At 48.7% G+C, this 17805-nt stretch overlaps 1 protein-coding gene across 3 annotated transcripts in view; it reads left to right on the plus strand.

Moving 5' to 3' along the window:
• The first annotated feature begins 1220 nt into the window (after nucleotides 1-1220).
• Nucleotides 1221-17805, plus strand: part of FFAR4 (free fatty acid receptor 4) — a 19064-nt gene continuing 2479 nt past the window's right edge. The window contains exons 1-2 of one of the 3 annotated variants that reach the window (XM_007471571.1): nucleotides 1221-1794; nucleotides 9498-9626. In XM_007471571.1, the coding sequence (XP_007471633.1) occupies nucleotides 1228-1794; nucleotides 9498-9626 (696 nt within the window). In that variant the 5' untranslated portion in view covers nucleotides 1221-1227. The remainder of the gene's footprint in view (nucleotides 1795-9497; nucleotides 9627-17805) is intronic. The other 2 variants (XM_007471573.1, XM_007471572.1) reach the window with 2 other exon arrangements.

The following is a 17805-nucleotide window of genomic DNA, read 5'->3' on the forward strand; positions in this document are numbered from 1 at the left end:
CCCACCCCCGTGCCAGAGAGCACCTCAAGGCTGGTGCACCAAATTTTTCATACATACACAGAGATGATCACAAGACAGATGGCCTGGTAGTATGGCAAAGGGGAGGATGGTGAGGGTGTGCATGGTGGGACGGTGTCTGGCCAGGGAAGTGGTCAGTGGGTCTAGGGCCACAAGCATACTTTCATTCTCTGTCTAATTTACCATAACAGAAAACTAGACAGCAGGGGTGTGGTGGAAACATCTGGGTCAGGGCCTTTTATTACTAACCAGGGGCCACCCTGGACAAGTCACTTCTCGCTGTGCCTCAGTTTCCTCATCTGTAAGGGGACTGGATTGTCCAGTGCTTTTTAAATTGGGGTGCCAGAGGCACATTCACCACCTGTGTGTGCATTTGGAGTGTCTGTCTTTCCGGGGTGCTAAGTTTATTCAAGATTTTGGGGGGCCCACTCTTTTTACATTAAAGCATTTTATATCTTTGTTCAGAACACAGAATTTACATGGATTTTAATTATGGTAATTAATAATTGATGAAGTTTCGTGAGCAATTACTGTGTGCCAAGTGTGAATCCCTTTATATGATCCTCACAATTACCCAATGAGATATTATCTCCAGTTATAGATTTTAAAAAACAAGGGCACAGAGAGATGAACCAATCTACCCAGTCACATGTTTCTAAGCAATGATAAACAACTGGTTCCCTTGCCCCCCAAAAAGATCTGGGCCCATTGCAAGGATTTATCCGCAGACCTGTGAGACTTCTCTGGTGAAGCCTGAAAAGCACAGGCCAAAATGATCTCACATTTTGCGATCACAGGTCCAGCTCCGGCACTCCTAAATCAGTTTTAGCTAAATCAGTGGATTAAGGTCATCCTCCGGGTGCCCCTGGAGGATGAAGGGGGCTGGGGAGGCCTTGGGGGGTTTCTGGGGCTTCACTAGGTGGGGTTTCCGGGCCCCTCGGGCGCTCCTATTAGGCCCGAGAGCGGCCTCTGCCTGGGCTGCCGCCTCCCTCCCAGCCTGGGTGTTTCCAGCCGGCGTTGCCGGTACTTCCTCGTTCCCGCGCGCGCCCCAGGCTTAGCTCGCAACGCCCAGCGCCGGCGCTGCTCAGGCGGGAGGGGACCAGAGGGGAGATGTCGCAACCGTCTCCCTCCCTCTTTCCCCGCCTTCGCACTCAGTCACTTCCCAGATGAGCCCGCTCGCAGACGGCTGCGGGCCGCGGTGTGCCCGGCATGTCCCCTCAGTGCGCGCAGGCGGCGGGCATTGGGCCCGCTCGCAGCCTGGAGCGGGCCAACCGCACCCGCTTCCCGTTCTTCTCCGATGTCAAGGGCGACCACCGGTTGGTGCTGAGCGCCGTGGAGACTGTGGTGCTGGCACTCATCTTCGCGGTGTCGCTGCTGGGCAACGTGTGCGCCTTGGTGCTGGTAGCGCGCCGACGGCGCCGCGGCACCACAGCCAGCCTGGTGCTCAACCTTTTCTGCGCGGACCTGCTCTTCATCAGCGCCATCCCGCCCGTGCTGGCCGTGCGCTGGACAGAGGCCTGGGTGCTGGGCCCGGGTGCCTGCCACCTGCTCTTCTACGTGATGACCCTGAGCGGCAGCGTCACCATCCTGACGCTGGCGGCAGTCAGCTTGGAGCGCATGGTGTGCATCGTGCGCCTGCAGCGCGGCGTGCGGGGCCCGGGGCGGCGGGCGCGGGCCGCGCTGCTCGCGCTTATCTGGGGCTACTCGGCGTTCGCCGCGCTGCCCCTCTGCATCTTCTTCCGCGTCGTCCAGCAGCGGTTCTCCGGCACCGACGAGGTGAGCGCCGGGGTGTGCACGCGGGGCAGGTGTCCGGGAAAGGCTGGCAGGCGGGTTGCGCCGGAAACGGTGATCTGGCATAGTCATTAACAAAAACAACAAAACAATAATAGGCCGTTTGCTGCATTTAATCGTTGTGTCACCGTGCGCGGCACTAAATTTTATCTGTGAAATTTCACTGTGAACCTACGATATAGATCTCATAAACGCCCTCCAAAACGTTGTAAGTGGAGTCCCCGTAATGCCTGTAAAGTGCACTGACTACTGAGAGATTAATGGAGTAAGGGGCTTAGCGGCCAGACAGACCGAACTAGGGGACCCGGAATGACTGATCACATTATAGTAAATTCTGCTTTCTCGCAGTACTCTTATTATCACACCTATTTACAGATGAGGAAGCTAAGGTACACAGAGAGTAACTTGCTCAGGGTGTCTCAGCCTTAGCGCGAGGAGGAGCTAAGATCGCGCTCAGCAGATTCAGTGCGGGCCGGAGGAGGGTACTGCTTTGAGAATCGCGGGCAGGTGTGTGTGAATGGGCCGGGGAGAAAGGGCTTTGTTGACCCAGAGACCCCGGACCTAGTGCTGCCTCTAGCGGGGCTGTGACTTCCCCTCCGGAGCCTCAGTTTTTCCAACTGCAAGACAGAAAGATTAGACTAGACCATGGGATCTTACCCTGGGAGCTTTGAATGAAGAGTGGCTTCAGAGTATCTTGGGCGCCCCAAATGTTCCGAAGATTCCAGAAGCTGAGCCCATAAGCGTTATTCTGGGCAGCGCACCCAGAGTTGTCATTAGGATCATTGCGGGGGTCCAGGATCTAAAAAAGATTCTGCGCACAGTTCATGACATTGGCTCGAGGCTATTCCTGTCCCGCGGTACAGAATTGCGGGCGCAGGTTTGTTCTCTTTGCTGCCCTGTGGCGCCGCTGCAGGGTTTGCGCGCGGAGATTCACCCGGGACACCTGACCTGGACAGTGGCCGGCGGTTCTGGCTGTTATCGCGGTGTTAGGTTCTGTGGGCATAGGTTTTGTGGGCCTCGCGGGGAGGGCCAGGGACAGAGGTACGTACGCCCCACGGGGAGGCGCGAGTCTCGAGGCTCAGCCTCCTGGAGTGTCTGCCCGAGGCTGGGTTCTCCGACCCCGTTCCTTTTCCCTACGAAGGCAGTCGCTGGTTTTCTGGCCGTGGGACACGAAAGCTCAACCTTGGCCCTAGGAAGGAGTGTGGGGCCTCCCGGCAGAAATCACAGTCTCAAAGAGAGCCCTAAGCAGTGACCAGAAGGGATGGGAGGGCCGGGAGGGAGGGGGGAAGGCTTCTAGCTATGAAGATGAGCATAGGCTGACCAGGGGACGTGAACGCAGAAGTGGGCTTCTCTGGACATTTCCCAGACTGGTCTCTCACACAGGCCTTTCACTGGGGAGAGAAGTCTGCATCCTGTGTGATATATATATATATTGTTTTTAACACAAATCAAACCGAAAAGTCTCTGGGGGGCTGGGATTCTGCCATCTGTCTTTTGATTTTTTTAAGTTATTCTCTCACTGAGTTACAGTGTTTCTGTATTTTTCACAGACTTGGGGGATTTCACAGAACTCAGGGAATTAAAACACATAGAACATACCTTAAGGATATCTTATGTTTCCAGACAGGTATCTTTGTGCCTCCCCCTTTTACAACTGTTTTAGGTACACTCTTACTTAACTGGAAAATAACACTAAAAATGGGGCTCTTGTCACCTCCCAGCCAAAAACCCAGACTAAAACTTCTTGCTGACGTGGTCACGGGGTTTGTTTGAGTGGGAAGGCCTTTGCACAGATGCAGGACCTTCTGTGCCTTGCCACTCTGTATTTTACCCCAGGTAGGGCATCTGTGGAGGTTGGAGCCCTACACAGCACTTCCAGAATGACTACAGTTTTACCGTAAGGTGCTTCCGTGGAGGTCTGTGTTGTGGTGGCCTTCCCTCAGTCCCCCTTAGGGCTGGGCTCACAGACCCCCTCTTGTTTCAATGCAGAAACACCTCCTTGGTCTTAAGAGCCTTTGGAGAGGGATATAGGGAAAGCCACTGGGAGAGAATGGGTCCGCACAGCATCTCAGAAGATGAGGGGCCAGGTGAGCTGGCTGCAGGACCCCTGTTCCCTGAAATTGGTAGAGGTGGGGCCGGGGAGCTTGTAAGGAAAAACTGGGGCCGTCCTTTACAGCTCTCCATCCTCTGTCTTTTCCCCTACTTGCCGCTCAGCCCCCAACACACCTGCCAGTAAGCCAACAAACAGAAAACTCCTGGTTCTTCAAGTGCCATGACCTGAATATGTAGGAAACATCTTACTTTATAGGTGGGCCAAGTGAGGCTCTGCAGTTAAAGAAATAAGTTGAAAAGAATGAGAAATAGCAGGGGGGAGGGGGTGGGGCCATTGAAAAAAAAGAGACAGAGAAGGATCTAGTCTAGACTGAATTGAGACTCACATTTAAAATTAGCAAATGCTTGTTTTCTCAATCCTCTACTCCCAGCTTCCTGGCTGTAGATTCTGCCTGCCCGCTCCTACTTGGACACTAAATATGGAGGTTTTGGATGGTGGGACATTTTCCTACCCAAACCACCAGCTGAGAGAACTAACTAAACCCAGGCGCATGCTGGCTCCCTCCCCTCAAGGAGCACCGGCCTGGGAAACAGTGCCTCTCAAGAGTTTTCTGTTTATCTGAGCTCCCCCGACAAAAAACCCCCCAAGAACATGATTACCTTTGTCCATTTGGGCAGTGAGTACCAAGCAGTCAAGGTGACCAGACTCTCTCAAACTTAGATGAAATGATAGGCTAGAAAATGCTAAATAATTTGGTATTAGGAATGCAAGCTTTGGAGTCAGATGTTCTGAGTGAATCCCATCTCTGCCATTTAGGAGCTGTGAGACAGAGGCAAGTGGTCTCATCTCTCTATACCTCACTTTACTCATTTGCCGAATGGGCATAATAACAGTATTAACCTTATAGGATTACTGTGGGAACGGAAGTTCAGTAAATGAGCTAACACCTGGCACACACACAGTTAAGCGCTCAAGAGTTGCCAGCTATTATTAGTTTCCTTATCTTTGGTTATAAATATTTTAAACGTTTTTCAAACAGTACAATTCTTCTGATTGTGGTAAAATAAAAGACTGCCATTTTAAGAGGGTGGACACATCCTAGCAACTTAGACATCTCAGCTGGGTCAGCTCAGCCTATGCCAGCGGGATTCCTGCCTGTGTATGCTGTGGCCCTGGTGGGGCGTGACCCTCATTGGCAGGTGGGGAGGACTGTCCACCCTAGTCAGAGTGTGCTGCCCATTGATTCTGCAGACACTTACTGAGCACCCCTCCCTCCTGCCCCCACCGTGAGCCACAAGACCAAGACACTGTCCTTCTCTTCAAGGAGGGGCCTGTGGATCACGCAGATTCTGGTCCCAGACCCTGCACAGTTCGGTAACCCCACAGTAACCCCACGAATTGGTGTTCTCTTGTTTATTTTCTGAAGGAGAAGATGCCTGTAGTTACAGAATGGGCAAAGGATGGAACCAGAAGTTAGCTGGGGTCTGTCTGTTCCTCCTGGTGCCTCTCCCATGAGTTCACACTTCCAGCGGAGCGCTTGGTCCCACTGCTCTGCCCTGCCCCAGTTTAGTACCAGGCCAATAATGCCGTCGTGTCCCTACTGAATGTGGATTGGCTGAGGAGACAGACAAGTTTGCTCACATTTGTTAATATTAGAGGATACTTTTAAGATATAGGAAAGTAAGTCCATCTCTTGCCATGGGTATGTTCTTTCTTCTCTGCTGGGAAGCTGATAGGAGAGGAGATATATAACTAGGATTCCTAGTTCCTTAAAATGACTTTGAAGTCTTCCATTTTGTTTGAAGAGGTGGGGCAGGGAGAACTATTTACAAAGGTGTCCCCAGAGGTATTCCAGGAAGAGTCATTAGAGAAGCTGACCGGAAACAGCTGGAATCAGGTGGCATTTGCAAATGAGTCAGCCAGTGCGGGGAGGGGTCAGCACTTGAGCAGTGCCTGTAGATAGATGTCCCCCATCCACAGGAAAGTCTTCCTGGAAAGGAATGAGTGACGTGGGGGACTGGAGGGACATCACAGGCAGAGGAGATAGCGCACAATGTTGGCAAGAGATGGTGCTGGAAGGGTTGGTGGGGGTCAACTAGAGAAGGGCCAGTTACACACCCTTTAGGGCGTTGGGACTTAGGAGGTGAGAGATGGCCTGGTCTGTGGCCTGTGGTCTGTGGGGGGAGGGGGAGCAGTGAGAAGGAGCTTGTGGGGGGTTGGATGCTATTGAGGCAGAACCTAGGAGTTCCCTCTGAGCGGAGAGGGAGGAAGGTGGAAGGCCAACACTCAGGTATCTGACAGCTTGGAAGATGGCGTCTCTGTGCCCGGAGTTGATGATGCAGGAGGTGGAATCTTTGGGGTGGGACACTGGAGGCTGGAAGTGCCTGTGAGGCATCCTATAGAGATGCCCTCAGGGCAGTGGGGCCAGTCTGGGGTTCAGGAGAAGACTGGGCTGGAAAGAGGAGATTGCAACAGCATCTGCAAAAAGCCACCATGGAAATGGATGAGATTGCCAGGGAGAGATGGAGCTTGGGATGGGAATACCAGTCACGGTCAACCACACTTCACACCATTGTACATGGCCTCCCATCTACATCCTTTCTGGTCCAGACACTGAGCTCCAGCTTCCCCATTCCCTTGACTGAAGCCACATCCTTCCAGGCGCAGCTGACACAGCCCCTCCTGGATGCCGCTTTCCCCGTGACTCCACAATCCCATCACCTATAGCTCTCTGGGCTTGCCGCTTTAGGAGACTTACTGAAGTTTCCTAGGGCTTTTCTCCCTCCCTGACTGTAGCATAGCCTCCTTTCCCATCCTCACTGTAGCCTCACAGTGGCTCAGTCACTATGGCTTGAGTCAGCGAGTGGTTGGACAAATAGATGAAAGGACGCTGTAATCGGCTCAGCCAGCTCTGCTTCTGTAGCTCAGTAACAAAGCAGGCCCAGCACTTTTGGTTTTCAAATTTCCTTTTTATTTTTTTTTAATAAATTTATTTATTTTTATTTATTTATTTTTGGCTATGTTGGGTCTTCGTTGCTGCGCTCAGGCTTTCTCTAGTTGTGGTGAGCGGGGGCTACTCTTCGTCGTGGTGCGTGGGCTTCTCATTGCAGTGGCTTCTCTTGTTGCAGAGCACGGGCTCTAGGCACGCGGGCTTCAATAGTTGTGGTGCATGGGCTTCAGTAGTTGTGGCTCGTGGGCTCTAGAGCGCAGGCTCAGTAGTTGTGACGCACGGGCTTAGTTGCTCCTCGGCGTGTGGGATCTTCCCAGACCAGGGCTTGAACCTGTGTCCCCTGCATTGGCAGGTGGATTCTTAATCACTGCACCACCAGGGAAGCCCGCCATTTAATTTTCTGGAGTGTATCTTTCCAGTCTTTTCTATGCCTGTGTGTGTTAGTGTGTGGCTAGATACCTTTTCATTCGCACCTACACATTTTCTTCAACAATACGAGGCTAATGCAGGCAGATTATTTAAGGATCTATATTTTTGTCCCTAATGTAGAGGGAACACCTTGCTCTATCATTACACAGTCTTCTACAAAATCTTGTTAAGCCTGGAGAGAGTTAGGCAGACATTCTGGAGAGGGTTTTCAGAAAGAGTTGGGGGCTCTTGGGGGTTTTAAGAAATGCTTCTGGGGTCATCTGTTTCTCTGTCCTCCCTCCCTGTACATTTTCCCATCACAAGCATAAGAATTAGAGACTGGGCTTCCCTGGTGGCGCAGTGGTTGAGAGTCCGCCTGCTGATGCAGGGGACACGGGTTCGTGTCCTGGTTCGGGAAGATCCCACGTGCCGCGGAGCGGCTGGGCCCGTGAGCCGTGGCCGCTGAGCCTGCGCGTCCGGAGCCTGTGCTCTGCAACGGGAGAGGCCACAACAGTGAGAGGCCTCCGCCCAGAAAAAAAAAAAAAAAAAAAAAAAAAAAAAGAATTAGAGACTAAGTCACACTCAGGGCTGGAATCTGTTTCTTCTGTTTGCTGCTTCACCATTTCTGCTGATTGGTGTTGCCCACCCAATGTACTGGAATAAGGGGTCCCTGGTGGGTGGAGGTCTGAGTACAAGCATCGGCTACCTGGATTTCCCAAAGAGCCGTGGTCACCGCACTGTCAATATTCAGAAGATCCTTGATAGACACAAATTTCTTTCCCATCACCAAAATGTAGAAAGCTCTAATAAACTTTATTCCATCAGGTGTGCACAGTGGGGGTGGGGATGAAGGAACAAGTTTTTAGAATGTCCAGTGCATTTGTAAACCGTCTAAACAAAACAAGAAAAGGAAGCAACATTCTCACCCCCAGCACCCTCTCAGGGTACAAATATAACTAAAGCATCCTTCCCTGCCTGACTTGCCTTAGCGTTTTTGGTGGGTTCCGGGATACCCTTTATAACCACTCAGCTCTTTGGAGATGATTAAAAAGGACCACATCTTTAGTGTTTTAGACTATTATTTTAGGAGGAAATTTCTAAGCTTTAGCTTCCTCCTCTGTGTAATGGGAAAAATAACTATGCATTTCAATAAGGTTGTGAGGAACATTCCCTGAGATAATGTATGTAAAGTGCTTCCTGGCACAGAATAAATGCTCAGAGAATTTTAGATACTGAATAGGAAAAGGAGTGACTATTTATGCAATTATGATACATGTTGGGAAATGACAAAAATTCTTTGCCCTTGCTTAGTACAGCATTCAATAAATATTGGTTAAATGAATGAATGAATGAATGATGCTGTGAATAATGATACTACTCCTGGACTGTGGTTAAGATGCCTTGTCCACCAGAAATCAATAATGTGGTCTTTTTACACAGAACATGCTCTTAAAAAATCTGTTCTATGTGTCCAGAAGTGTGTAGGGCTCTTGTTTCCTAAAGAGTTTTGTCCTATAGTCAAGCAGGCGCTGGAGATTTGTGTTTGGGAGGATAAATAGATCTCTTGTCATTGACCTATTTGTTCACTGGAAAAAATTGTTGCAGCAGCTTAGTAACTATCCAGTGAGGTCGGGGAACATGTTTCGGGGTTTGTAGTTAGTGTCAAACATTTGAATTCAACGCAACATAGTGACAGCAGCAAAGTCGCAAACCTGCCTGCTCTTCTGCCCCATCCAGTGGTTTTACATCCCGATGGCCGTGGCTGCACCTTCACTCTGGGGCTGTCGCATTCTCCCCTGGGGGAGAGGCACACCTCACTCCTGGTTTTATATGTTTGCGCGTAGCACATCACTTCCAATCTATATAAACTTTCAGGGGTCGGATTTTTCCCCCGTAAAATGAAGGTCTTGGAAGAGAAGGCTCAAGGGCTCTTTGCAGCTCAGCCCAGGGAAGTGGAAAGAGCACTGGACCTGGAGTCATGCCTGGGAACTGACTCTAGGTCTTCCCAGCCTGGGACCCTGAGGCCCACGTGCCTCCCCTGGAGAATGGGAAAAATAATTATGGTGATTCTGAGGGTCAGAGGGGAATGACTTGTAAGTGGCGTTGTGTGGGCAATGGAAGGGTGTCTGGGGTTTCTTGTCATACCAGTTGTGTAACAGCAAAACACAACAGGGTAACACAACATTGTAACAGTGCCAGGTAACCCCACCTGGGGCTAAGCTAAAGGCCAAATAAGAAGCCAGCATTAAATGACCTTCTCTTCCTTTTTGTAACTAGGAAATTCCGATTTGCACACTGGTTTGGCCCAGCATTGCCGGAGAAATCTCCTGGGATGTGTCATTTGTTACTTTGAACTTCTTGGTACCAGGACTGCTTATTGTGATCAGTTACTCCAAAATTTTACAGGTATGTTTGCTTCAAGCGCCATGGCTGAACTTCACTCAGGCTTGGGGTATTTCAGATGAACCTTAGCATTTCCAGGTCAAAATTTACCTTAGAATTCGCACCAGCCCAATCCTGGTTCACTGCCCAGATCCATCCCTCTGCAGCACCGAGGGACAAAAGTTTGGTCTTTTTTAAAAAGTTATATCTATGTGACTTTTATTATTATCATTTGTTTTTGCTGATCACTAAAGTAATACAAGCTCATTATAAATAATTAAAGACATAGAAATGTGTAACACAGATACTAAAAATCTGGTCTACCCCCACTGTTGACAATTCAAAGTACATTTTTTCAGGTTATTTTTCTTATAAATTTATATATATATACATATTTCTATGCAATGTATGTATATCTGTGTACATATAAACACATATACGTATATATATATATGTGTGTGTGTGTATATATATATAATGAACCATATAAAATGGTCAACTATAAAATATCAACTATTACCATGGTTCAACCCAATGTTTTTTTTTAGATTTGAGATAATGCTATCTGCTTTGCAACTTCCTTTTTTTGATTAGCACTGTATCATAACATCCTTCCATATCGGTTCCTATATCTCTGCCTCATTATTTCTAATGGCTTCATGGTTCTCCATCATATAGTTGTGACATAATTTATTTTATGGGCTTTTGGGTTGTGTCCATTGTTTCCGCATCACAAACAGCAGTGTGGTGATAAGGAATGTACACTTTTAAAAACTTTTATTGAAGTACAATATAAATACAGAAAACCACACCCAGCATAAACGCACAGCTCACAAATTGACCACACTCCCAGAAACAGTTCCCAGAAACAGAACGAGAAACAGAGCATACGAGAAGCCCCTCCTCTATCCCTCTAATTGCTACCCCCCACTCCCAGGGCATGTGCCTTGCAAAAGTGCACTGAAACAGGAAATGATCTCTACCTTCAATGTGACTATGTACAGGGACATAAAAAAGACTTGCCAGCCTCTTTCTTACCCCTGAGGCAGCATCTTTGCATGCGAGGTGCTGGCCCAGGCAGATATGACATCTACATGTGTTCATGCTCATTTTAGAAGGTTTAATGCGAAACCCTTGAGTCCTCTCCGAGGTTCACTGTTGTTGAATCTTGGTTTTATAGCATATAATGGGTCATATGGCGAACAAGCAGGTTGAAGTGGGGCCCTTAGGTCCTGCTTGCTGTCTGGCCACTTTTATGGCCCTTTAGTTGTAGCTAAAGATCTGTGACCTTCTTAGATGCTTTAGAACCCAAAGCCAGGCCAGCCTCCATCCGAGTCTTCTAATCTCTGGATCCTGTGTGAGACGGCCCCCCCATGTTAGTCCCTAGACTCTTCCCCACCAGTTGACTTGTGACTTGTTTAAGTGACGTCCTACCTGGGGCTTGTTCAAGGGTATGAGGCAGATTCAGGCCTGGAGCTGAGGTCTGTAAAGTGCTTGCAGTGGGAGCCTGGCATGTGTAAATGCTACGTAAGCGTTAGCTACTATCATTATGTTAAAAGAAAAGAAGGGAGGGAAAAAGGAAGAGAAATGGAGAATGAATTTTTTAAAAATTATTTAACAAATATTTATATGGTGTTTACAATGTGTCAGGAATTCATTTAATCCTAACCAGAATTACAGATGAGGAAACCAAGGCACAGAGAGGTTAAGTAACTTATGAAAGGTCACACAGCTCATAAGCAGCAGTATCAGGACTTAAACCCAGGCAGTCTGGTTCCAGAGTCCCAACACTTTAATTCCTCAGACGTTTGTTAAGAATTTGCTCTGTGCAAAGTGTTGTTGGGTAGTAGAGATTGGTCAAGAGTAAGCAAGTCACATTCTCTATCTAGAAGGAGCTTTAACACAAGAAAGGGAAGGGGGAGACAGACAAAGGTGCTGCTATTCAATGCAGTGAAACCCTGAAACACATTAAGGAGTGATACTGAGGCTTAGTTTGAAAACACTTTGCTAATTGTTAGAAGAGAAAAAAGAGGGAAAAGGGAGAAAAAGCAAAGGGCCATAAGAAACACAGAGACCAGAAGGGGTTATTTTAATAACCTGGTTTTGAGTCCTGAATCTGCCCCTTACTTGCTGTGTGGCCTTGGCAAGTTACTTACCTTCTCTGAACCTCTGTTCCCTCATCTGCAAAATAATGATCAAAAGTCCAATGGTTTAAGATTTTTGTGAGATACATAGGAGATACTCCTGGTGGGACTATGGTGAGTGTCATGCCTGCCTGTAGCAGGGGATGAGTAAATTACAGCTGTTGTTAATTGTTAGGCGAGGCTGTTCCTCTAATCCTCTCGCAGCATGCTGGGAAGAGGTACTGCTGAGATTTTTGAGAGAATAAACAGCAGGGCCCAGATTTGGAGCACCGCAAGAACATGGGACCGGCCCTAGAGCAGAGCTGGCTGGCTAGATGAGGGCTGGGCAGAAGCTGGCAGCGGCATCCGACCTCTCCTGCTTGGGCAGTCCCACTCCGGAGTCCCTTAGATGCAGGAGGGTTCTGATCTGTCCCTTTTCTCTCGTGCCTCATGGTTCTCAGCCACCTTCTGAGGAAGGACTGACTTATTCTATGGAAAGGATATTCTTTTCCTCAGGCCAGGGCCCACCTGGAAACATCCTAGGAATCCTCGAGCCCTGATGTGTCTTCTTACCCATCTGCCTCTAACTTCAGTTCCAGACACTTTGCCTATAAACTCACGGCCAGCCTTCCGTTCTTCCCATCCCAGACCTCAGGACAGCTCCTGGATGAATCCGAGTGTCTATCGTGACTCACAGTTATGAAATGGTGCTCTGAGCAGTGAGTCAAAGATATAATCTAGATCCCATCACTTCCCTCACAGATGGAGGAAAAGCCAAAACCCTCACCTTAAGGCCCTGTGTGATCTGTCCCCTGCCTGCCCCTCTCGCCTCATCTTCTCCCCCTCCCTCGTGTCCTTGGGGCTCTTTCTCACACATGCCAACACACTGCTGTCTCAGGGCCTTTGCACCTGCCATTTCCTCTCCTGGATCTCTCTCCCCCAGACTTCTGCGTGGGCCAGTCCCCCACTTCATTTAGGTCTCTGCTCAAAAGGCTCTTCTCCAGAGAGATTCCCCATCATTCTCTAGTCCCTGACCCTGATTTATTTCCCTTCAAAGCACTTCCAACCCCTGTCATATTCCATTTGTGTGTATTTACTTGCATATCATCTGTCTTGCCCACTAGAATGCAAGCTCTCTGAAGGCAGAGACTTGGTTTTGTTTACTGCCATAGTCCTGTGCCTAAAACAGAGCCTGGCTTATTCATTGTAGAGGCTTAATAAACACTCCTTGAATGAGTAAGACACAAACTTTGATCACACTGAAAGGGCCAACAGCACCTTCTCCTTTGGGACAGTGGGAAAACCACTGGACAAAGAGTCACGAGCCCCGGATTCTAGTCCAAGCTTTATTACTGTATGACCTTAGGCAAGTCGCTTAATGAATGTGGGCCTCAGTTCCCTCTGGAGCCAAATGGGCCTCAGTGAATCATTTAACACAATAAAATGAGAATTGCAGATATGATAATGCTTTGAACAAACTGTTAGACTTTAATGTGAAAGAGATCTAATGTGATTTTGAAAATTCCAACATTAATGCAAATATATCAAGAGCAAAACTCTGTAAAATCAATTGAACATCAATATTAATTAGCTATATTCATAGAGACACAATTAGCAGATCATTTGAAACCATAGGACAGATAACTACACCATCAACCCTTTTCCCACCAGCCCTACCTCTCACCTGTCACTGCTGCCTCTAACTCAGGTACCATCTCTAGGCCTGAGAAATGTCTCTTTCAAATCACCCTGACTTTTATTCCTCACAAGCAGAGTGTCCCCTAAAGCGTTCTCTAGAACTCCATGGGATGTTAGATGTTAGAAAGGGTTCTATGATCAAAGGAGTTTGGAAAATGCTGGGTTAATCAAAGTTAAATGGGTTTCTTTGCCGCAGGCCTTCTCAGAGCCTTTATTATGCTCATGAACTTTGAGAATCTCCATCTCTGGAATAGAGTAGGCAGCATTCCTAAACCTGACTGCAGAGGCCTTTTCCCCACAGAGCTCTCTCTGGGCTGCTGCTCCACAGACTCTCCTTTGGGAACTGCTGTGCTCAAGCCCCTACCCTGGTTGCTGGCTCTGCCCTGGGTGAGCACTGAGAGGAGGCTTCTTTTTTTCTGGGGCTGCTTCAATTGCTCATGGCAATGGCCTTTTCCACCCTCTGCCTTCCCTGCTTCCTCTTTCCTCCTGACTCAGGCATGCTATACATCTCCAGTGGCTTTTTCCTATCGACAGTTTCCCAGGGTAATAGTCTCCAGGCCACTCCTCAGTGCCTTTGATCAGGCTGACCATGCTTGCTTGTGGGGCTCGGTTTATATTGTCATCCAGTAACCAGCACCATGGCAGGCTTTGTGACAGCTTATAGGTTTCTTGGTCCCCCTCTCCCTTCACCCCCATGCCCCTCACCACCCAAACACTAGAATGGAAGTGCGGGGTGGGCAGTGCTACCTTGTTTCTTGCTGTGCATCCAGCACCTGTAGGAGTGCTGGCCACATAGTAGGGGCTCAATAAATATATGTTGAATGACAGAGTGAGTGTCTGGCCTGAAGTTGGAAAACCTTCACCTATCTCAGGCCTTAACTGCGAAGTGAAATCCCTTTCAACTAAATGCGAAGGTCTTAGGTAGTGAACACGTGGCCCTTCCTTTCTCCATGCCTGGATCTCATTCCCCAGCTTTGGGGTCTGCTTGCCGGTGGTGGAAGTGGAGGTTGGTCCTCTAGAAAGATGGAGTCTGTTGTCTGATGATTCTAATAGGGAGGTTGTGGATTGACCAAGCAGCCCTCAGAGGAGACCCAACCCCAGGGGCCGGAGCTGGGTCAGTGGGAGCGACCTCTCCCCACATCCACCTGTCCGCGGCTGTGGTCTGGTGGCGTGGGGTGACAGAGGGATGTGGGGTGGGGAGAAGCTTTGCTCGTAGCCTTCAGATGCTCATGTGAATGTGAAGGCAGAGAGTCTCAGGCAATTTAAAAGTGACTTTTCAAAGGACTGGGGGAGAAACTCCAAGCCTGTTGTCCTAGATGAGTAGTTCTCATATTTTAGTGATTGAGAATTACCTGGGGAGTTTATAAAAAGTGCGGATTCCTGGGCCCACTCATACCCACAGAATCAGAGTGTCTGAAGGTGGGCCAAAGCATTTACATTTTATGGAGTGCCAGTGACCCTGATGGTGGTGGCCGTGGACCACGTTCCCGGGAGCTCTGTCCTCTGTCCTGGTAGTGGCAGTGGTGTGCCTGGCGGTGAAGAGCGTACCCGCTGAGGTACCCTTCCCCCACTTGACCGTGAGGCCTTGAGCAAGTCACTTCACCTCTCAGGGCCTCCGTCTCTTGTCCCCCAAATGAGAGCATACCCCACAGGCTTGTTTTAAGGATTAAAGTTAATCCTCAGAAGTTAATCGAGCTTTTAATTTGGTCTAAAAGCACACCAAGCATTCAGCGTAATGCCAGAGACACTTTAAACCCTGAACAAAAGTCGACTAGTCTTGTCATCTAATGTGGGGAAGGGAGCAGGGAGGAGCTGCATTTTATTATAATGGGCCCATTTTCCTTCTCACTCCCTCAAAGCTGTGGGAACTGCGGATGGAAGGCAATGGGGTAGCATCAGTCAGTGCTAAAAAAAGAGCCAAGCACATGTTCACTTGGCCCGTGAGTCAGTGGTTTTGCTGTCTGCTCACGGTCATTGTCAGACACTTGCCAGAGCCCTGGACCACAGCAGCCACAGGGCTGCCCAGCCCCAGGGAGCTGCAGTCTGGTGGGACTCAGAGGTAAGATTGATGTTTCAACATCTACCATAGAATATGTGGCAAGTGCCACGTGAGTACCCGAAACAAAGTGCTGCAGGATGCCAACGGCAGATGAACCAGGATGCCCTCACGGAGTCCCTGGCATTAGAGCTTGGAGTTACAGGCTGGATGGAAGGATTTCCACTGATGGAGATATTAGAGGGTGGGAAGGAATTAGTTTAAGTTTAAGCATGGACTGGAGTCAGACTGCCAACATTTGAAGCCCAGCTCTGCGACTGCTTAGTTGGGTACTGTTGGGCAATTTCCTTAACCTCTTTGAGCCTCAGTTTCCTCCTCTGTAAAATGGGGATCATACTTATCTACAAAACAGAAATAGAGTTACAGATGTAGAAAACAAAATTATGGCTACCAGGGGGTAAGTGGAAAGAGGGATAAATTGGAAGATTAGGATTGACATACACACAGTACTATATATAAAGTAGAGGGCTTCCCTGGTGGCGCAGTGGTTGAGAGTCCGCCTGCCGATGCAGGGGATGTGGGTTCGTGCCCCGGTCCGGGAGGATCCCACATGCCGCGGAGCGGCTGGGCCCGTGAGCCATGGCCGCTGAGCCTGCGCGTCCAGAGCCCGTGCTCCGCAACGGGAGAGGCCACAACAGTGAGAGGCCCGCATACAGAAAAAAAAAAAAAAGATGAATTAAAGTAGATAACTAATAAGGACCTACTGTATAGCACTGGGAACTCTACTCAATATTCTGCAATGGCCTATATGGGAAAAGAATCTAGAAAAGAATGGATATATGTATATGTATAATTGATTCGCTTTGCTATACACCTGAAACTAACACAACATTGTAAATCAACTATACTCCAATAAAAATTAAAATAAAATAAAGCAAAATAAAATGGAGATCATCAAAGTACATATGTCACAGAATCGTTGGGAGAATTTAAAGAGATAAACCAAATGATATGTACAAGGATTTGGCACATAGTAAGTGCTCAATAAGTATGAACTTCCATCCACATCGTTCATTCAAAAAATATCTAGGGAACTCCCTGGCGATCCAATGGTTAAGACTCCCCACTTTCACTGCCAAGGGCCCGGGTTCAAGCCTTGGTCAGGGAATTAAGATCCTGCAAGCTGCACTGTGAGGCCAAAAAACCCCCAAAAGAATCCCCAAAACCAAAAAAGAAATCTAAAAGACACTGTACCAGGGACTCCATCCTTCTTGTCAGAGCAGTGTGGACAGCACTAGCAATGAGGCTGCTGTTGGAATCATCCTCATGTGCCCACCAGGCTGCACTTAGCCTACTCAGAAGTGGTGCCATTTCCCCTGCAGCCTACCCACCTGCCCCTGGGCAGCTGTTAACCTCCCAGGTCAATCATCCAAGTTCTCAGATTCACCAGCTTTCACCTGAACACATATTCTAACTTTGATTCTACACAGCACCTTCCAGCTTAGATGTGCCAATGTGACTTTTAGCCTAGGGGTCTGAGCAGTCACCCTGCTGCAGAGCAGGGGGCGGAAGTGGAAGGCAACTCCAGGAAGAGGGCTGGAGCCTTTTATGATATCACTCATCTTCAGCTCACCTGAGCTGGAGTTTCACAGATGGGGGCTTTGACCATTCATCATTAGTAGAGTGACCTTCAACAAGCTACTCAAATTTCCTGAGATTCAATTTCCTCATCTCTGGAGTGAAGATAATAATAGCACGAATCCAACGAGCAGTTTTAAAGATTAAATGTGACAGTTTATAAAACAGATGCATAGTACAGTGGCTGGCACACAGGGAGCCTTTCATGAAGCTCGGTGATCCTGATTCCTGTTGTTCTTGGTGGGGAGTGGGTGGGAAGGAAGGGGTTCTGTTCATTCAGCATCTGTTGCCTGGGTCACCGTCGCCTACAAGTGGACCAAAACTACTACACAGAAGCAGTTGTATTTAATCACGGGACAATTAAATGGCTATCCTTTAATTAGCTAATTAGAAGTATTCTAAAGAGAATATTTTAAGCCATTCGGGTCTTGGAGTTAATCTTGCCCCTAATTTGAATGATTCTGATTACTTTCTAATTGCTTCATCTCTTTGAGATTCAGTAATTTTAGGGGAATGGTCCTAGGAAGGCCCGGGCCTTCCTATAACAGTTTTGGGGCTTCCCTGGTGGCGCAGTGGTTGAGAGTCTGCCTGCTGATGCAGGGGACACGGGTTCGTGCCCCGGTCCGGGAAGATCCCACATGCCGTGGAGCGGCTGGGCCCGTGATCCATGGCCGCTGAGCCTGCGCGTCCGGAGCCTGTGCTCCGCAACGGGAGAGGCCACGGCAGTGGGAGGCCCGCGTACCGCAAA

Source organism: Lipotes vexillifer, unplaced genomic scaffold (genome assembly GCF_000442215.2).
Source record: "Lipotes vexillifer unplaced genomic scaffold, Lipotes_vexillifer_v1.1 scaffold325, whole genome shotgun sequence".
NCBI classification, from domain to species: Eukaryota; Metazoa; Chordata; class Mammalia; order Artiodactyla; family Lipotidae; genus Lipotes; species Lipotes vexillifer.